Raw genomic sequence first — 22,824 nt, 5'->3', positions numbered from 1 at the left:
GTAGATGCAGAGTGGGTCTGAGTAAATCAGCAAAGGACCTACTAGGCAAACCACAGGATTGTGAGAAAATAATAAATTGGTATTCTAAGCCACTAAGTTTTGAGCTAGTTTGAGCAAATGCTAACTCAAACTCATGTACCACATATTTGAAAAAAAAAACACACACACACTTTGGAATATTGGTTGAAATTGCATTAAATTTTAAAATTTGATTTTGGAAAGTCTGACATTTCACCATTAAGTTCTTCTTTCATGTATTTTTCCACTTCTCAAATTATCTGTGTGATCATGACTTAAATATACATTAAGTACATTTAAGTACCATTTAACTGGATTTTATTTTTTCCTCAGTCTGATCATCTCTATCTCTTAATTGGTAGGATTAATATGTTTACAATAGTCATATATTTGGTGTTATTTCTATTATTTTACATTTTTTTCTCTTTACCTTTTTTGTTTACTTTTTCTCCATTTCTGCTGTGGATTGTATATGTATTTTAGTGTTTTACCATCTACATTTAAATGCATAATTAAGTGTAAAACTTTCTAATAAATTCTTATTCAGTACTGAACACAGTATGAATTTTAACACATCATATCTAATTGAATTATTGCTGTTTAGATTTTCAGCTTAAACAGAACATTTTACAGTCAATATTTAAGTTACTTAAATTTAAGTTAAATTTCACACTAAAATTATTTGTTAATTTGGGGTTCACTATTGTTTTAGGTGTTCATTACTTTCTCTCTGGCTTTACTTTTTACAGAAGTACATGTTTCAATATTGCTTTTATTGAGGCTGTATGTGAGTGGTGAATTCTGGTGGTCTTTGGGTTCCTGAAGTATCTTTTTATTGCTTTCATTATTGAATATTTTAGATGGCAATAAAGTTTGAGTTTAACAATTATTTTTCCTCATCAATTCGAATATATTATTTTACTGTCTTCTGACATCTAGTGTTGTGAATGAGAAGTCTGCTGTCAACATGGTGATTATTTTGGTAGAAAATCTGATGTTTTATCTGGTAACTTTGAAGATTTTCCTCTTTAATGTGGATATTGACTAGCTTTGCTATAGTGCGATTAGGTGTGAAACTGAATTCACTTTTGTTTATTATTTTTGGTACTTTGCAGATGTTCTGCATCCAAGAACTCATCATTCTCCAATTCTAGAATATTCCTGAATTAGTTTTTCAAATTTCACTTCTCTGTCATTCTGTTTTATACTTCTAGAAATCCTTTTAGAAATAGGATAGAGTATCTGAAACTATTGTCTATGTCTGCTAACATAACCAATGTATCATGTCTTCTTCAATCATATCTAATGTATATTTTGTCTATCAATTTTTTCATTTAAAGACTACATTTTTCATTTCTGACATTACTTTCAACTATAACTGTATTATCTCTCCCTGTTTCTCCGCCGGAAGTTCTTATTTTGTACTGAACGTTATTCCTTCATGTATCTATCTGTTCAAGGAAACTAAAATAGTTTAACTTTTTTGTCAGCTTTTTCTATAAAATTAACAACAAACTTGACTGTTTCATCTGATGATTTTGTTAGTTTTCTTTTTTGGATTAGTTATTTTTCCCCATTTATTTTGGATTTTGGATTCTAGGTTCATCTTGAGCTGTATTTTCCCTCCATAGACCTCTGTACTGTCCCTTCCATATCTACGTACATACGGTATTTATAATGCCAGTTTGGGGGTTCTGTTCTGGCGATGTTGGGATACTGCAGATCTTGTGGATAGGCAGTGAGATTCAGCATCTAAGGAGTCAGGCTATTTCTTTGTCTTTCAGTTTTCTTAAGCCTACAGATTTTTGTAATGCCATAAACTCAATCAGTGATTCTGCAACAGCTTTATTTTGTTTGTTTAGTTATTTGAGGCAGGGTTTCACTCCCATTGACCAGGCTGGAATACAGTGGCATGATCACAGCTCACTGCAGCCTTGATCTCCTGGGTTCAGATGATTCTCCCACCTCAGCCTCTTGAGTAGCTGAAATGACAGGCATGCACCACCAGGCCTGGCTAATTTTTTTGTATTTGTAGTAGAAACAGGGTTCTTCCATGTTGCCCAGGCTGGTCTTAAACTACTGGGCTCAAGCGATGCGCTTGCCTCAGCCTCCTAACGTGCTGGGAGCCACTGCGCCAGGCCTGCAACAGCTTTATTCAGTCTCCTTTTACTGGGGATATGGAGAGCCTAACCTCAGAACTGGATTCAACAAGCAACGAGCCTGGTTATAGTCCTATGTAATATTTAGCACTACTAATTCCTTTTACTCTAAAAAAGCCATACTTCATTGCTTCCTAATTCTGGACTTATAGCTCAATCTATCTGTATTTTTGGCCTTACTTACAATTTTATTTTCTGTCCTGTTTCTGACACAATGTAATACTTATCTTGTATTTCAAGCCAGCTAAGGTTTGTGATTTCCTTTTTTTTATATTTTACCTATCGTTAGTATGCATTTAGATAAGAGTGGGTGAATCATAATCTCCCTGGGCCATCTTTAGTGGTTTTCAGTTGTTTACAATATATTGAAAGAAAAATAAGGTTTGTACTATATGTGTTAGGTCCATTTAATTGTAAACAGAATTTTTGAGGAAGAATCACCGTAAAATATTAATACTGATTTTCATGATGGTTTCATAGGTTTATTCACTTATTGAAAATTCATAAACTGTACTCTGAAGATTTGTGCCTTTTTGTGTATGATGCTACACTTCACTATTAAGGTTTACCCCCTCCTCTAAAAAGAAAAAAGAAAGATATACAGGTCAACATTAAGAGGCATCACATATATGCCAAAGACCAGAGACAACTGCAAATGAAAAAGAATAATAAATGCAATTTACTGAAACATTAGACATACAAGAAACTCACAACGATACTTAAAGAGAAAATGTCACTCGACACTGCTGGAAACTATGTATCAACAGCATCTTTTGAATGAAAGAATGACTTTTCCCAGTTTAAATGAAAAAATTAAGCATTCTTTATTTTCAACAAAAAATGTATTTCATAGTATCCAGGTAACTACATAGACCTAATTGAAGCCTCTTTGCAGAAGAATTTTAGCTAATAAATGTGGAAGGAATAACAGAATTAGAAGAATCAGTATGCATCCCTAGTTATCCAAGCAATGATCATCAATGGTTAAGACTATTAGATGAAATACTGATGAGAAATGTTATATGAGGAATGAGGCTGTCACTGCCTGTACACATGAATCAATGTTAGCTTCCCTAAAAACAAGAAAACAACACGTGTGTGCCTCATCATACAATGTAAAATGAAGAACACAGTGCCACTTATGAAGTATTTTTGTTGCCCCTCCACAAAAAAAAAAAAAGAATGTAATTAGATCTTTGGAATTAATTTTATTTATAAGGAATGAGAGATAGAGGAACAAAAGCTTACTATCATAAGGAAGCAAGCAGATGAATACAGAATGTACATTATTCTATAGGAGAAATGACCCCACTCCTGTAACAAACAGTGGTATTAAATGAAAGATGGAACCTGATTTAGATATAAAAAGACTTAAGGCACATAACCAAATGCAATGTTACGTCTCGTTTCATTATTTTGACCCTGATTCAAACCATTGGAAAGAGTTCTTTTGGAGACTGGTCAATATTGTTTTGGACCGATTCCAAGGAATTTTAATTTTGATATTTGTGATAATATATTACATTTAAGAAAATATATAGTTTTAAAGAAACACATTCAGAACCATGGGTAAAATAAAATGATAGCTGAAATGTGTTTTAACAATAAAAAGAGAAAAAGGGGGAATGTTTCTAAATCTTAAAACCTTGGAATATGCAGACTCATTTTACTACTCTCTCTTCTGTATTTGTTTAAAATGTTTAATAATAGAAATTATTAAACATTATTGAAAAAATCCTTGAAGACCAAAGGCTGTTTAAATTTTCCTAGGGAACTGACTGTTCCATGCAGAGCTACAGTATAGTACCCATATGTGCCCAGCAGCCATGCGTGGTTACTGTATATACTATACCACATATGGCTACTGAGCACTTGAAGTGCTGCTAGGGCAATCCTCTCTCGGCCTTGGAGGAAGATGTAACACGTAGGATGAACAGGAGCTTGATTTACGTATTTTGCCATATCAAGTTTTCAAGTACTATTTAACACATAATAGATCAATATGGCAGAAATTTTAGAGGGCCATGTTCAGGAACTGAAAATCAGTATATAAACGTGTTATCTCAAGTAGGTCTAGAGGGTTTAAGATATTGATTGCTTTGGAGAACTACAGCCTCACTGTTTAATTCAGTCTATGGCAATAGAGATTTTTTAAAAAACTAATAAAATTATAGTGATAGTAAAATTCAAGTATAATTCAAATTCAAAGTTCTCCTATTGAAACAATCCCCTTTGTTGAAAAACATAATTAAAAGGAGCCTCAGTGGACAAATGAACTTACTAATTTTGTCAAGTGCTAACAGTGAGAGCCTTACCAAGACTTCTTCCCTGATAATATTACTGGAAACTGCAGGTGAGAAAGTTAGAAAATGTGCTTTTATAGCTCACATGAATGGACCAGAGAGAGAAAAAGTTCTGTCGAATTATCTTGAATCTCATGTGTAGAGATGGCTTTTAAAATTAAAGTTGTAAATATGTGTGGAAATACATTAGTAACAAAAATGGCAATTATTTTCTAGTCATTATACCATGCTTATTTAGGTTACTAAATATTTACAAGTGAGTATTTTAATTTTTAACAATAAGGTATCTTTTAATGAATCCCAAATGAAAAATAAAAGAATTTTGCTTACTAGATATAGGGAACTTTATATGAAAATATACTTGGTTTTCTAAGAAAAATATTTCCTACCTATATAAATCTTAATCATATATAGAATCTGAATATATATATAATATATATTCATTATATATACACAGATTATACATATATATTCAGAGATCCTCATAATAAACATGTCAATGAAGTTATTATTTACTGATAACTGTGATGGCCAATGCTCAGACTGCCCCATTAATTGCTTAAAAATGTCACATAGCTCTTTTTTAGACACTAATCTTATTTTACTGTCAGCGCAGCCCACCCCCTGCCCCAGTGTACAAAACAATTATAGAAGCTTGGGATTTTCTGGTTGTCCATGACTTTATTCCCATTCTGAAAGCACGGGCAACATACTTTGGGAAATATGAACACATTTTGACGCAATAAAACCGGTTTCCCTTGCTTATTATACTCCGAAATTACATAATGATGCTATAATTACATGCATGGTTCACAGTTGCCAGACACTAAATATACATGTTTCGTGTTCCTTCCCGCTCCTGACAATTGGACAGCAGTGTATGACCCATCGGTAATAGCCAAGGTATTTCTCATCAGCTAGGGGCTACCGTTAACATAAAACGTAAAGAAGCTGAGTGTGGTGGTGCGTGCCTGTAATCCCAGCTACTCAAGCAGCTGAGGCAGGAGGATTGCTTGAGCCCAAGAGTTCAAATTCACCCTGGGCCACGTAGCAAAACCCCATCTCAACAAAACAAAACAACAAAATTAAATGCAAAGAAATGAAAGAAAACTTTTCTAACTCCTCCAGCTTTAAGTGAGAATTTTATGGCAGTCTATAGAGCCAAAAGGGGAAGATCTAGCTTGTTGGTAATGATCAGATTTCTGGCACACTATACCCTTACAGCCGATGCTGGAAACACCTACTACAGTGCCTCTCCTATTGTAGGCCCTCAACCATTCAGAAAGGGTTTGATCGAGTGCTTATTATGTAACGGCTCTTGTTACTACTCTCATGGGACTTACATTCCACTAGAATAAGACAACAAATATAAATGATAGAGTATGTTAGAAAACAGTAGTAATATGAAAACAAATTTTTTGAGCAGGGAACCAACTATATGAATGGAATTTCTGAAAAGTTAGTTGCATAAAGTTAACTGCGTTAAAGAACTATAGCCAGGCCAAATGCAATGGCTCACGCCTGTAATCTCCTCGCTTTGGGAGGCCGAGGGAGGTGGATCACTTGAGCCCAGAAGTTTGAGACCAGCTTAAAGTTTTAAAGTGAAAAAAAGTGTTAAGAGGGCAATTCTGTGTAAGGAAATGGGAAAGAGGAATGGCAAGGAATGATAGTGGAAGACAGGCTAGCGATATGAAAGAAGGTTGGGGTTGTTGGGGAAAGAAGTTTCCATCACAGACTTTTAAATTATTTTTGTTAATGTTTGAATGATTACCTGTTATTGTAAAAATAATAGATTTTAACAGGAAAAAGAGCTAACAAAAATTTGTACTGCAAAAGAAATAGATCATCATGGTGGCTTTTTTTTTTTAAAAAAAAAAAACAAAACAGTTAACTAATGTACTCACAAATTATAAGCTCCCTGAGGACAAGATTTTTTATATACTGATTTTTTATATACTACACTTTATACAGGTTGAGTATCCCTTAACATGCTCAGGAACAAAGTGTTTTTGATTTTGAATTTTTTTTTTTAAATTTTGAAATACAGTCATGCATCACTTAATGATGGGAATATATTCTGAGAAATGGATCATTAGGTGACTTCATCACTGTGTGAACATGAGAGTGTACTTGCGCAAACCTAGATGGTATAGCCTACTACATACCTAGGCTAGATGGCATAGCCTACTACATACCTAGGCTAGATGGTATAGCCTATTGTTCCTAGGAAACAAATCTGTACAGCATGTAATTGTGCTGAATACTGTAGGCAACTGGAACACATGGTAAGAGTTTATAGACCTAAACAGATCTATGTATAGAAAATATACAGTAAAGAGAGTATAAAAGATTTAAAAAATCCTATACCTGTTTAGGGCACTTACCATGAATGGAGCTTGAAAGAATGTAAGTTGCTCTGGGTGAGTCAGTGAGTAAGTGGTGAATGAATGTGAAGGCCTAGGACACTATTATATATTACTGTAGACTTAATAAACATTGTACACTTAGGCTTCACTAAATTTGTTAAAAATAATTTTCTTCAATAATAAATTAACCTTAGCTTACTGTAACTTTTCACTTTATATTTTTAATTTTTTTAACTTTTTGACTTTTATAAATAGCTCTTAGCTTAAAATATAAACACAAGATACGTAAAAATTTAAAGTATAAAGTAAAAAGTGTTTTGAGCAGCGAACTAGAACTATATGAATGGAATTTCTGAAAAGCTAGTTGCATATAGTTAACTGCATTAAAGAACTATAGTCAGGTCAAGTGCAATAGCTCATGCCTGTAATCCTAGCACTTTGGGAGGCCGAGGCAAGAGGATCACTTGAGCCCAGGCGTTTTAAACATAAACACTTTTTACTTTATACTATTGAATTTTTACACATCTGTATAATGTGTTTGTCTTAAGCTAAGTGTTATTTACAAGAGTCAAAAAGTATAAAAATATTTCTATATCATTATTTTTTAAGTTTTTTCTTTTTAAAATTTATTTTAATTTTTACAATTTAAACTTTTTTGTTAAAAATGAAGACACAAATGCACGCATTAGCCTAGGCCTATCTTATGCCACTGGAAGGTCTTTAGGGGCAATAACAGGCATGGAGCTGTTATCTCCTATGGTTACAATGCCTTCTTCTGGAATACCTCCTGAAGGACCTGCCTGAGGCTAACAGTTAACTTTTTGAAGAATATAATTAGAAGGAGTACACTCTGAAATAATGATAAAAGATATTATATAGTAAATAAAGCATGAACAGTTATCCTTATCAAGTATTATGTGCTATATATAATTATATGTGCTTTACTTTTATGTAACTGGCAGTGCAGATTTGTTTACACTAGCATCACTACAAACACACAAATAATGTGTGTGCTAAAATGTTACACTGAACAAAAGATGTCATCAGGCAATATGACTTTTTCAGCCCTGTTATAATCTTATGGAACCACTAGTATGTGCAATCTGTCATTGATAGAAACATCGTTATGCAGTGCATGACTATTTGCACATACAGAGATGAACTCTCTTGGGGATGGGACCCAAGTCGAAACTCCAAATTCACTTATGTTTCATATATATTTTATACAAATACCCTGAAGGTAGTTTTATATAATATTTTAAAGAATTTTGTGCATGAAGCAAAGTTTGCACACACTGAACCATCAGAAGGCAAAGGTGTCACTATCTTGGCCACCCATGTGGACCAAAATATGACAATATGTGGTATCATATTGAAAATCAAAAAAGTTCAGATTTGGGGGTGTTTTGGATTTTTGGATTAGGGATGTTTGGATGCTCAACCTGTATGTCGTTTATTGTACAATAAATATGAGGTTCAATTTTAGAACAGATAAGGTAAAAGAACTGCATGGTTTGTATACATTTGTGCTAAAAGTTATACTTTCAAATACTGTATCCCTAAGATTCTTATGTCTGCATAAGAAGAGTCTGTATTTTCTATTACAAGTTGTTTCATGCCAAATCTTATTTTGATTTTTCACATAGATAATACAATCTAACTCTACTGATCTTAAACTATAAAGATAGGTCACTTTGAGATGAAAATTTCAGAATCTCTTATATCAGGTGCTGATAAGGTTTAGATTCCAAGATCTAAAATTAGTCTAGTACCTTAATTTGTAGCTTTGCTTCTGGCAGTCGACCTTTCCATGAGGCTACAAATTTAAGGCTATCCACAGAACGACCCACTGCTCTGTAAAGGTAAAGCATCAACGTCACAAATCAATAATCCTTAGAATTAAAATATGAAGAGTAACTGAAGATATAGTCCTATTTATTTAAAATTAAAATATTTATCACGTGTAAATAATAATACCATTAAACTATGCATAATATGTTAGAGTTCACACTAAATTTTCAAAGTTAACTGTTATATGTCAGTCTCCTCTTAGATGCTATAAGTTCCTTAAGGATAGATAAGGTCTTTCTTTTTTTCATTTTTAAATCCTGTTTTGACCATTACCCTCAAATGCAGGCACAGGATGGGGGTTCAATAAATGTTTATTAGCCAAACTGAAATTTGATGTTTATAATATCCTGAAGCAATACAAACTGAAATATCCCTGAGAGTTACTAAACAACTAAATTTTGTTGAAGATATTTTTAACAATGTCCCTTTTATTATATTCTAACTTATTAAAAATTATATATGATATGATCTGAGTGTGGTATGAAAAGGAGCTTGATCTTAATCATCAAGTCCTGTTCTCCACCAAGGAGCCTGGTCAGCACTGTCCAGTAGAATTTTCTGCAAAGATAAAAATATTTTCATGCAGTCCAAAATGGTAGCCACAAGCCATGTGGATACTGAGCACTTTAAATGTGGTTAGAGTTACTGAAAAACTGAATTTTAAATCTGATTCTTACTTTAATTCATTTACATAGGTCCATGTGACTTCTGGCTACCATAGTGGACAGCACGGGTTTAGATAAATAATCAAAATTATAAAAGTTGCATTTTATCTTTTAAAATTCAAATAAAACACATCATTAAAAGCAATACTTTTTTAAGCTAAAGGTTAACTGTATGATTTTAAAGTAGAGTATAAGAAAATAACAGAACTGTCTGTGTTTCAATCGTAAATTTATTTCTTGACAATCAAGGGCAGTGTAATAGGAAGTCAATAAAGCAAAATTAATTACCCTCAGCGACAAATAAAGTATTTCATTTTAATTACCTTGCAGTTTCCTGGCGAAGCGCATTAAGAAATGTGTCTGGATGGAAAAGTTCTGATAGGTCAAGCGTTTCAGAGAGAAGAGCCTGTTTTTCAGCTTTATCTACCCAGTTCTAGAGGGGGGGAAATATAAACATATAAATATACACACACTTAAAAGATAAGTCAACTAAAGACTTAAGTCATTTTCAATGAGAAAGTTATTCAGTTTCCAAATGCTCTGAAATGGTATCTAGAAAATATACATAAAATATTTCCATTTTACATTGTAAAGTCTGGCATTGTAATTTGGCATAATATCCATCCATCTTAGATTCCTTGCACAACTGTTTGTTGGTAAAAAATCTGCTCAAAATAAAAAGTCCAAAAGGTGAAAATTAACCTAATGTACGGCATCCCATTTTGGGCCAGCACTTCTAGTGTGCTGACGAAATACTGAGCATCCAGGCCTAACTAAAAAGTTCTCTTGACAATGCAAACTGAATTAGGGTTCCAGTTCCAAATTTGATGATGAATTTGCCATCTTACTGAATCAAGTATTACAGTGGAGGGCAATGTCCAGGAAGAAATAATTTTGTGTTAAAAGATGTTTTTAAATAATCAATTCATACTCCATTTGGAGAAATACATATCAATAGAAAGTACATTTCATAAGTATTTTTTTAAATTGCCATTTGGGACAAATAACAAAAACAACAGAAAGTCTGTGTAACACCTACTATATGCTTTCCATGTATCAACCAAGTTTACACCTCCCATGACCCTGCAAGTCGTTATTAGTATCTCCACTTTACAAATGAGGAAGTGGAGGCACAGTGAGGTTAAGGGTCTTGCCCAAGGTCAAATAAGGTGCTGGAACCAGGAAGTAAACTCAGGTAGTTTTAAGTGACTTGTTTCTCTCTAATATTTCCTGCAGGTGATAATATCCTTTAACAGATAGCTTACTAATGATTTCTGAATCAGTCTATTAGTTCAGCTGGTGCACAGAGATGGTAGTACAGTAATGTCAGCTATTACAAACTTAGAGAATCCTCATTTACTCAGTAATTCATTTTCCATGATTTACAGCCGAGGAAAACTTTGTGTTGATTTAATTTATTACTGTCATAGAAAGGATGTTTTTCATATACTGTAACACCCTATTATTTACCCAAGCATTTACATCTCTTAGCCAGGTCTAGAAGAAATTAAAACCTCTAAAGCTGTGTTTGCATTAACATCTTAATGCATTTGAATAGTACTCAGAAATGTTCCTATGTTCCTCCACCAATGAATAATATGTTTTGTATAAACAGAAAAGACTTTTAAAAGATCTTCTTAGCAAAGCATAATTATTTCTCTTGGATATATCCTTTACAATGATAGCATTCATAAAGTATCTATTTTCAATTAAATAATATTATGCATAGCATATTTATTCCCTATCAAATATTTTTTATTAAATTATCTGCTAATTTCTTTCATTAGCTAAACATAACAAATTATACTTAACTGTATCTTTATTATAGTTAATATTTGTTTCTGTTATTTTATAACAGTTATTTTAAAACAGTCATTTAATAAGTATTTCCAACTATACTACTATTTCATTAATGCTGTAAAATTAATTTTGAATTCAAATGTCCTGAAGAGTTGTTGCCAGTAATGAATGTATATATGTATATATAATATATATGTTCAAACTAACATGACTGACAATCAGATTTTCACTGGTTTGAATAATATAATTAGTCAAGAAGGGAAAGCTCTTTTAGTAAAAATGTTATTAATCCAAGGAAAAAATAACTTGTTAATCTATTAAGCTTAAAGGTAGACTAATGCAAAGGCGTTATTTAATGAGAGAAAGTTTAAATAACAAATATTATTTTAGCATGTATAATATCTTTGAACAGCAAACTTCACAGTGCAGAAACGATAAGCACATTTTTTTTCTCTTAACCACCTTTATACTCATAAGCATGAAAATAAAGAAGTAGCATTATCTTTAATAACCAGAAATATGCACACATAACTTGGGCTTTGAACAAAGTTGTAAGTATACTAGCTGGCAAATATTTTTCATAAATGTTCTTTACTTCACTCTAAGTTATGGGCCATGAACCTTTTAAAGGATTAGGTTTGAGATTAAACATAAAACCTCTAGTCCCTTCTATGATTATGAGACTATATACCCATAATTCTTCAAATGGCATATAACGGATATAACATGGAAATAAGTGAATAAATAGCTAATAGAATTGAACAGCTAAATGGGCCAGGCACTTTATCAAATATTATACATGCACAAACACTTAGAATCACAGGCAGTAAAACTTCTAAACTAGAATGAATGATAAAGATTATCTAGTTTACCTCCATTATTATAACATAAATGATTTTCAAAGGTGATATGATATTGCAATATTTTATTTTAAAATGTCGATTATGTAGTAGGATTTATGAATTCAAATTACATTCATTTACTCAGAAGCATTTACTGAATGCAAACAGCTTATTTAGTTAGAGGAGATGAGACATACAAAGATAGCTGTGAAAAATGATAATAACTGGAAAACTATGTAAGAAATAAATAGTATGTCATGAGAGTTCCACTCCTTTATGGACCAAAATATACAGAATTTTGAAGGTAAAAGGCTATCCTTCTAGAATATTATCTAGGTAACTTATCAGTAAATTGTAATACAAGCAGGTATCATTTTTACATAGGCAAGAGTTCAGAAAACATACATGTCTGTATCTCTTTCTAAAAAAAAAAAAACCAACTCAATGTTTTCCATATCTTTTACATCTGAATTAACACCAATATTTTTAGGGATATAGAAGTCAGAGGCTAATCCTATTGGCTATAAGCAATGAAATCAGTTAAATATAGAATTAAATCTATATAATTATTTTGACAAAATTAAATGCGCATGAAAACAATTTTATGAAAATACCAAAGGGCCAAAAACATGAGATAAAATAAAAAAAAAAAAATTAAGTGATTCCAATGTATCAGTGATACCCTATGGAGGAAAAATTCCTTTCAAGTTTTTGTACACATTTATGAAATGTGTATCCACATACCAGGAAGAAACTGAGTCTCTGATCATAATCGAGTAAAACTGTTAGAATTTAACATATTATAAGGTCACTGAGGAATAAAAACATTATTCAATTAATTATGCTGGGGAAAAACTATTGTTTGGAAAAAAATTCAATCTTCAATTCACATTCTAACCTAAAACTGTGCTAGTTACCATTCAGAGTAAAATTTTATTCCATAAATTAATGGAGGGAAAAAAATTCACACACAAAAAAGGGGTGAGATTATACATCTGATTACAGAATGGTGGACTTTCATTAAAAAGATAAAAGAAATGTAGGTTATATTATGCAAGATTTTATGTCTATATATATACACCATTAAAACTAAATAGGAAAACACATTTACCACAAATATGAAAATGATTAATAACATTAACAAAATTATGTAAACAAATTGTTTACATAATTATAGAAACAAGATGTCATCTTCAATAGTTACGTAAAACTGAGATAGGTTTTTAGCCCAACAGAATAGCAGGAGAAATGATAATGATTAAATGTTGCTAAGGGTTGCAACATGGATAAAAGTTTGGTAGGAGTATATACTGGTACACCGTGATAAAATAATGTAATAAAATGTGTCAAAGCTTTAAAATATACGAGCACTGGCCGGGCACCATGGCTCATGCCTGTAATCCCAGCACTCTGGGAAGCGAAGGTTAGATCGTGAGGTCAACAGATCGAGACCATCCTGGCCAACATGGCAAAACCCCGTCTCTACTAAAAATACAAAAATTAGCCGGGCGTGGTGTCATGCGCCTGTAGTCCCAGCTACTTGGGAGACTGAGGCAGGAGAATCGCTTGAACCCGGGAGGCGGAGGGTGCAGTGAGCCGAGATCGTGCCACTACACTCCAGCCTGGTGACAGAGCAAGACTCCATCTGAGGAAAAAAAAAAAAAAAAAAAAAAATACAAGCCCTTTTACTCAGTAATTCCTTTCTTGGAATGCAAATTAACAAATTAAGGGAATAATCAAGACATTGTTATACATGGCTTGCTCATGTAAAATTATAACAAATTAGAAGCATAAATAGAAATTAGCTGATTAAATTATGGCATATCACTACAAAATTACACAGCCGATAAAAACTGGTATTGGAAAAATATTAAATATCATTAGAAAATGTTTAGGACCTAATGTATTTATCAGAATGCAAAAATGTATACACAGTATGAACTTAATTATATAAAAACATAGAAAATATATGGGAAAAATTTCAAAATATTCCAGTGGATCTGTTTAGCCTATAGCCTATTAATGACTGTCTTCATTCACATAGAATTGCAATTCTATATTGTAAAAGGCAACGCATTTATAAACTGATGCCATTTCACTTTGTTTTAATGCACTGTGTTCCTTGGCAAAAGTGTTTAATGCAAATAAGTAATTTAAGCAATCATTCTTCTCAAGTGTGCCATGTCCACATTTTAATGTATTGTGTTTTAATTTTTATTCAATTAAATTAATTTCCAGCTTTATTTCTGGTATCTTCTTTGACCCATGGGTTATTTACAAGTATATATTTTATTTCCAAATATTTTAGGATTTTCCATAAATCTTTGTTATTGATTTCTAACTTAATTCCATTGTGGCGAGAAAGCATACTTAGTGTGGTTTGAATTCTGTCCGATTTATTTAGACTAGCTTTATGGCACAGAATGAGATCTACCACCACAAACATCCTGTGCGCACTTGAAAAGAATGTGCGTTCTGCTTTTGTTAGATAATGTTCTATAAATATTAATTTAGCTAATAGTGTCACTCAGGTCTTTTACATCTTTACTGATCTGCTGTCTATCCTTTCAGTTATTGAGAGGCGTATGTTGAAACCTCCAACTTTAATTCTGGATTTCTCTATTTCTCTTTGCAGTTCTCAGTTTTTTGCTTCATTTATTTTGAAACTCTGTTATTAGGTGTGTAAAAGTTTGGTTTTGTTATGTCCTTTTGATGACTTGATCTCTTTATCATTATAAAATCATCTTTGTTATCTCTGGCTAGAAACTTTGCTGGGACACCTATTTCGCTCAATATTTAATATAGCTACACCAGCTTTCTTTTGGCTAGTGTTAGTATAATACATCTTTTTCTATCATTTTCCTGTTAACTTACTTGTGTATTTATATTTAAAGTGCAATGCCATGATGCCTTATAGCCATCATAGTTGGGTCTTGTTTTATCCAATCTGACAAATTTTGCCTTTTAATTGGTGATTTAAAAATATCAATTTGTAAAAATGCTACCTAATTATGTATTAGATAGAAGCAATTAGAAGAAAAATTAGCTTATAAATTGGCATATTTTGTAGGAAAACATTTCAGTGTTTTAGGCGGAGCAAAATGGAATTCAATTAGTAAAATTATGGCTCTAATATGCTTTTGGTAAGATCATTATTTTTTAATTAAACAATATTCTAATGAAGAACAATGACAACGAATAATTTCTAAACGTAATAATTACCACATGTGTAGAGAAGATCTGCTTAATATAAAGTTCAGTGTGTGACTTGGTATGAATAACACTCCTGGCTTATTGATTACATGGCTGAGTGTAAGACAATTCTTAACCTCATTCTTTAAACAATGGATCAATTTGAAAACTAGATGGCATTGCTGAGCTTCCATGAATAGTTAAATACAATTAATACATGTGTTAAAATAATTTGAGGAAGATATTTTGAAGATCTAAAGGCAATACAAATATAAATCCTAACTGTTGCCTTTCCTTTCTGCCTACAGTCTAGTGTTCATAAAGCTGCCCAGAGTTAACCCGTCTCACTCACAGAAGTCAGTGTCCTTTTCATAGCAGACAAGGCCTGCATCGTCTGCTCCTGCCTGAATTCTAAACCCATTGCCTCTTACTACCTAACTTCTGACTTCTCTGGACACCTTTTTCTGTCTTGTTTCCTTCAGGAACATTTGCTGCCCCTTCTCAAAACACTCTTTTTGCCTCAGGCCATGGCACTTGCTGTTCCCTCTGCCTGAAACGCTCTTCTACCAGACATTTACCTGCATAGGCTATTCCCTTACCTCCTTTAGGTCTCTGTTCACATTCCACCATATCAGAAATGTCTTTCTTATTTCTACCAGTTTTAACACAACAAATTTTTATATATTTTACCTTTATATCTACAGCTCTACATGTTACTAGTGGGAATTAAGAAACAAAGGAAAAATAAAAGAATCTTCGATCAATTTAAATCAATAGCTGTAGTTTTACACCTGGAATGTGGTTAACATTTTCCTAAAGTAATCACTTCATTGTGGTGTTTTTCTGAGAGCTTTTCAAAGTAAAACTTCCAAAAACCTTAAATTTTCATGTCCCCACATTCATGTTTTTAAGTAATCTCAACCAAACAACTTTGCAAGAAACAGGTAAGTATTGGTTTGGAGAAGGGCTTTAACATGATAAACTTATAAAGAAATTCTGATGTTTCTGGCATTTCTTATCTCCAGATTTAAAGATATTGCTGAAAGCTGACTATAAGAAATCTCTCTCTGCCCTTCTCTCTCCTACCGTGGATTGAGTTCCCTTGCAGGCTGGATACCACTTCTTAACTATTTGCATTTCCCCTCCTAAGACACAGAAATAGTTTGACTTGGGACTTTGTTTTTATGGTATTTTAACCTTTACTTATTCTAAATTTCCCTGAAGATTCTAACCATTTTGTAGAATATAAATTTCAGAATTAGCAGATCTGGAGCCACAGAGAAATGGGATAATATTTTCCTGTGGAAGAGGTATCTTTTTAGAAATCGCTGTAAGTTAAATAGGAAACCTCTCCACACGCTAATTTATACGCAGAACATGATGTTGTTAAACAGTATTGTGGAAGAACATACACACACATGATCACCCCCATTCATTCTAGTAAAAAGCACTGTAGATAATGTAGTAAGCTCCTCCCCAATCTCCCCAGATTTGCTTATTATTATCTTTAAACTTAATATCCTATTTTTTCTACAGAAAGTTATTATTTTCTTCCCCCTTTAACCTGTGGCATAGTAAGCATAGAACCTGCATCCAATAAGGTGAAAAAAATTTCTGAAGAGTTTTCAAATTCTATAAGGGATCTGCCACTTGTTAATCATCCTTTATAATTATGTCTTAGGTATATTAAAAGACTAAGCCTTTTTCTTTCAATATTTATCAGAGTTGCAAATAATATTAAAAAATCCCAGTATTTTGGGTCCCACCTTGTTGGTTATTATTTGGATGTCAACAATATCTGGTAAAAACATTGGACAAAACATTAAAAAAAAACAAACAAACTCAAATCTTGATTTAACAAAACAGGAACACAAAAACTTTACCCGAATTAATGAGATACCCACAAGAAACAAAACATTAGTAGTAAACCCAAGTGCTTATAAAATTTAAAGCATGTGACACATTTCCATTGCCTTAAAAAACTTAGTTATAATAGACCTTTCAAAAAGAACAAAGTTTAGCCATGCTGTCTAGTGATGGATGCAGATTCTGGGACAAAGTAACTTCTATGAATTGGACGAATGTGGTAATGGCATGATGGATACTTGGAAGGCTTGCTTCTTCCAAGTCTGTAAATTGAAGTCAATGACTCTAACTTTTAAAATCGTAACCACTTTTTGACTGGGTTATGTTAATGGTTCCCCTCATTGTATAGCTTACTGAAAAGTCTAAAGCTGCACAAAGGATCTGAGGAAGATTTTAGGTTCCACAGCTCTATCTCCACTGGATTGATTTTGCTACCTTGTTTAACTTTATTAAGTTAATAGATATAGTCTTGTCTAGAAAGAGAACATACCCTACTTTACTGTAAATCTTTTTTTACTGTAAAAAGGAAATCTTACTCTTCTCCATCCTTAATATAGCCACCTATTAGAGTACTAGAGGTTTCATCCATAGATTTGGTGTTTTTTAAATTAAAGTTATAAACCTGGGTTTCTAGGCTCGATATTTGATATTAAAAAGTACCATTTTTCAGTAGAACTTTGTGATATATTTTTATCACTCTGTGGAGAAAATCTCGGGTAATAAAATTTCATTCTTTGTTTTTTATTTACCATTTCCCCGACTTTTCAAAATAGAGAAATGAGTTGAGTTACATGGGCTAAAAACCCTATGGTGTTCATGCAGAACCTGAACCACTGTGAGAAACAAGGTTATTAAAAATTACTTTTTGGCACAGTATTTAATTTTTAGTGTGGCAAAGCAGGAATTTATAATGTCCACCTACTTATAGGTCTCCTCTTAATTATTAATAATAATTTGTAAGTATAACTTATTTTGTGAATAGTTCAAGCTCCTATTTAAGGCCAATCTTTCCACATGTGCATTGGGCCCTATTTCCTCTTAACCTTTTCAAGAACTTTACTCTTAAAATTGCTTCCTTTTTATTGTACTATCAATTTTAAAATTTATAGTGAACATAGATATGGTCAAAAATCCCCTATATTAAAAAACGAAACCAAACCAAAAAAATTCCTTTGGCTCTTCTCCCTAACAGTATCACTCTATTCATCTGTGTTACTTTATAACACAACTCCCTGAAAAAACTCTCAACTTCACCCTTTATTCTTTTTTAAACTCATATGACCAGGCTTTCATTCTTTAGAACTTCTTCACCAAACAACTCCTCAAGATCACCAGTGTCCTCCATGTTGCCAAACACGATTCTTCTCTATCTCATTTACGGCATTTGGCACTGTTTTTAAAAGGTCAGAATGATCAACTCTTTATTCTCTTGGCTTCTTGATCACTACAGCCTCCCAGGCTTTCTTCTATATACCTAACTACTAATTCTTGGTTTCAATGATTGACAATTTTTCCTTTTCTAAGCATCTCAAAGGAATGCCAAATACTTGGTCATTCCTTCGGTTTTAAACACTATGTTAAGATGCTGATAACTGCTCATTTTCTATTTCCAATTCCAACAGCTCCCTCATCAATTCCTTCTCTGACATTTCCACCAAGATGTCTAAAAGGCATCTCAACTTATGTTCAAATTAGAACTCTTAATTTGCAAGACCACTCCCCTCCTCCCTAAACAACAACAACAAAACTCTGCTCTATTACCTTATTATCAATATCCTTCAAGTCACTGAACCACTTAACCAACTGCTTAGGTCAAAACTTTGAAATCACGTTTGATATCTGTCTCCCATGCCCCACAGCCAAATCCACAAGTTTAATATCAAAATATTACCACTTCTTTAAGAAGCCTCCACCTCCACAGCCACCACCCTAGTCCATCATGACCTCACTTGGATTACTGCAATAACCTCTTTTTTTTTTGAAGCAAGTCAGTTGTTTACTCACATTAATATTCAAATCTCTACATAAGCAAAAAGAGATTAAAAAGAATATATAAAGATAATCTCAGAATAAAATCATACTTTAAGATGGGCATAGAAAGGAGCCCCAAATGTCCATAGATATAGCAAATATAGGTCTATACAAAGATAGTTTCATATACTAAATGCTGAAACATCTGCAGAATGAAAAATAAAAAGTCTTTCAAATATTTATGTGACTGTCCATAATCCTGAAGACAATTTCCTCAAGCATTTCATTTTTATGAAATCATTAAATTCCAACAAGATATCTGAAAGCAGAAAGTGAATTTTATTGGCATTATTTATTTGAATGTACAAAATGTATTTATTCATTTGGTATTTTAAAAGAGATGCAACTACTTATGTGCTTTTTGAAAGCAATAACCTCTTAACTGGTCAGCCTGCTCCTATTTTCCCTCCCTATAGCTTATTCATATACCAGCAGAATAACCTTTTAATTTTTTGCTCTCAATCTTCTACTGACCTCCCATGTACTCAAACTAAACTTAAATTTCATACCAAGCCTACATGGGCTCATACATCATGGTCCTTGGCAATGCCCTAGCCACTCTTGTTCCTTGAGCAAACAAAGCACATTCCTGTCTTTGAGATTCTGTACTTACCGATCCCTCTGCCTGGATTTGTTTTTCCCTCAGATACATTTTAAGATTTACTCTCTTACTTCATTCAAGTCTCTGTTTAAATATCACCTCCAAAGAGAGGCTTTCCCTGACCATTCATACTAAAGTGTTATCTTCCCCAACCCACTTGTCTCTAGCCCCCTTAATCTACATCATTTTTCTTTATAGCATCCTTATATTTATTAGAAATAAAGTTTAATTCAGTTTCAATATTGACCAGGATCTGTTATTTGAGTTTTACCTTCTGGTAGGCTTAACAAACAGATGCTTACTTTAACACTGTTATGACATTCCAGAAATATATAATATTAATGTTTGTATGAGGACAGATGTTACCACCCTATTTCATAAGTGTAACAATGTTAGACTGTCAACAAGGCATGACATTTAGATTTATTTAAAAATATTCACTATATGCTATTTGAATGAAAACCCCTTATGTGCTCTATAGGTTGAAATTATCTTAGTCTGAATCGTTACTATGTACTTAGTGTAGCAAGAGAATAATTTAAAGAATAATTATAATAAAAATTGTTAATTTTGTGTTAAAGATTTCAAAACTATGGTTCAAGAAATAGATTGGTAATTAATACAAATATTAGACTAAAATAGCAAGATAAATATTAAAATGTTGGAAATATTTTAGTCAAGAAATATTAATAAAAATTTAACTAATTCAAAAATATATGTATCGGACAGTCCTGAAATCCAGATCTTTAAATTATTCAATATACTGACATTTTCAAAATTAAATAACATGTAACAAAATTTAATCGTAAGTTACTTAGTTCTATTTAACCATGAGTCTTTTAAGAGGAAGAGTTATGTGGAAATATTTCCCATTTTGTGAGGACTAAATAATAATGGAATATCAACTTTGCTATCTCAAAATTTCTCAAGGAAAAAAAGTCAAATATTAAAAAATATCCAATATAAATCATCTTCAATCCAGATATAAAAATAAAAGATGAGAAAAAAATAAAAACTAGGTACACGTAATATTTATTTTCTCACTTATCAAATTTCAGAGCTGTAGACATCAAAAATAATATATATATTTAGGAACAATTTCTTGTGGAGGTTTTGATTCTATGGAGGTTAAAAAAAATTTGTCAAAATCACTGACATAGATTACGAATAATTTTCAGGAGACGAAGTAAAAGGAGTTCTGAGGTTTGCTAAGCTATAAATCTTATGTTCAAGATTCTTTCCAGAATATATATTACTAAAAATATTTTCTTAAATTATTTTTATTGTGTATAAAAGTTAGTATTATTGATAGTGTTAAGCCAAATACTTTACTTCAATATTATGTACAACAGACACACAGATAAATAATATACAGCCTAAAGTCCTTTTAAAGTGTGATAACATATAAATCAACAATAAAACCAATCACTACTTTCCTTGCTTGTGAAGAGATTTCCAGTTGCAAATAGCTAACAACAAAGTAAAGCTGATAGATAATATACTATGGAATGGAAAAGCAGCAAGTAAAGCATAATGCAATTATTGACCATGGAATAAATGTGGTGACGGCTATGATTGATTTAGGAATCACAAGCACACAATGTTTTGTTCACAACCTTCCATTGCATCTTCAGAAATAAAACATTTTGATAGGTGGGATTTGTTGACAACAGCAGAAAAACTGTTAATCATTTCTATTCTTCTTCTTTACCAAAAACAAAAGTATATGGCATACAAGACATTTAGAAACTCTCTTGTTATATATTAATAACATATGTTCAAATAAGATTAAGAGAAGCCTTTAAATGGCAAAAAAAAAAAAAAAAAAAAAAGGCTCATAAATCAAGGGAAGCGTTGGAACAATACTTTGCGAGTAAGGGTACCAGCACAGGAGATATTACTAACAATCATTGGTTACTTGCATGAAAAGCCGTTTGCTAGACCTTGCTGGTTCTTCAAGAAACCAAATTTGTCATAAGAGTTTAAGTATTCACTGCATGTTTTCTGCTCTAAAGATCCTCTTATTATGCTACCCCAGGAAGCTGCTAAACTTGGTATGCATGTGATGAAAGGTGCAATGCAGATAGAAATTCAGGAAAGATTTTGTTATCTTGAAAAGCCAATTATGTTGCTACATTGTCAAATTTCTAGAACCAAGATTTATCTTCTGCAAGCAGTACAAATAGCATGTTTTGTAAGATTGCTTCTATAAAACTGCATATCACTGTAGACCATAGAGTACTGTTTAGTATTCCAAATGTGCAAGATAGTTGGCCATACGAAGGATTTATCAGCTGTTACTGCTGAGAAATTACTGTCCCTGTGCAAAATTTGACTCAACATTTTGTAATACTATTGCTATAGTAAAAGCTTTATTTTTCTGAATACAATTTCAGATATATACCCTAAGTTCATTCTGTGATGGTGATAATCCAATTTAAAGCTTGGCTGTATATTAATCTTTAATTTCAAGATTTTGACCAAATTATTTTGATATAATTCTAATATTAACATATTTATTTGTTTGCTATCTATCTCCTTCACTAACATGTAGTAATTCCTGTTGACAGGAATTTCATGTTTCCTCACTATGGTGTGTTTCTGGCACTTAAGAACAGTGGCTGGCATAAAATAGAAGCTCAGTAAATATTCACTGAATGAATAAATATATATTCATATATATGAATAAAAAGCATCCACAGGTTTCTCTTATGGGTATAATATACAAAAATGGGGATGCTGGAGGTTTTAAAGCCACATATAGACGTTTTCAACTTTGTTTATTGACATAAGTCTTCTATGAATAATTTTACTGAGTACTTACTGTGTGTGAAATACCATACTAAGGACTAGGAGAGTTACTAAGATGAGTTAGGAAAATAACATACTCTTCCAGGAATGCAGAATATGGTAGCAGAACCTTCCCAAAATACAGTAAGACACCTCAAAAAAATGAGTGAAAATCTAACAATGTAATTATAATAAATTGCTTTTTACATTTGAGATCTTAAGAGAAATAAAACACTTAAAATGTTAGATTGTGGCAGTAAAGGATAAAGTTAAACCACTACATTTATGGGAAGATTTAGATAGAAGCCAAAAATCTCAAAATATGTAACGAAATACTACA

General features: G+C 32.3%; 1 protein-coding gene across 2 annotated transcripts in view; it reads right to left on the bottom strand.

The window, feature by feature from the left end:
• The window catches only part of DYNC2H1 (dynein cytoplasmic 2 heavy chain 1), a 357,072-nt gene that overhangs the window by 14,366 nt on the left and 319,882 nt on the right, over positions 1 to 22,824 (bottom strand). For both annotated transcript variants that reach the window (XM_025357391.1, XM_025357392.1), the window contains 2 exons: positions 9,686 to 9,795; positions 8,619 to 8,700 (listed from right to left, as the gene is read on the bottom strand). In XM_025357391.1, coding sequence (XP_025213176.1) covers positions 8,619 to 8,700; positions 9,686 to 9,795 — 192 coding nt within the window. The remainder of the gene's footprint in view (positions 1 to 8,618; positions 8,701 to 9,685; positions 9,796 to 22,824) is intronic.

Source organism: Theropithecus gelada, chromosome 14 (assembly GCF_003255815.1).
Source record: "Theropithecus gelada isolate Dixy chromosome 14, Tgel_1.0, whole genome shotgun sequence".
Taxonomy (NCBI): Eukaryota; Metazoa; Chordata; class Mammalia; order Primates; family Cercopithecidae; genus Theropithecus; species Theropithecus gelada.
This window is presented reverse-complemented; position numbering and strand designations above follow the sequence as displayed.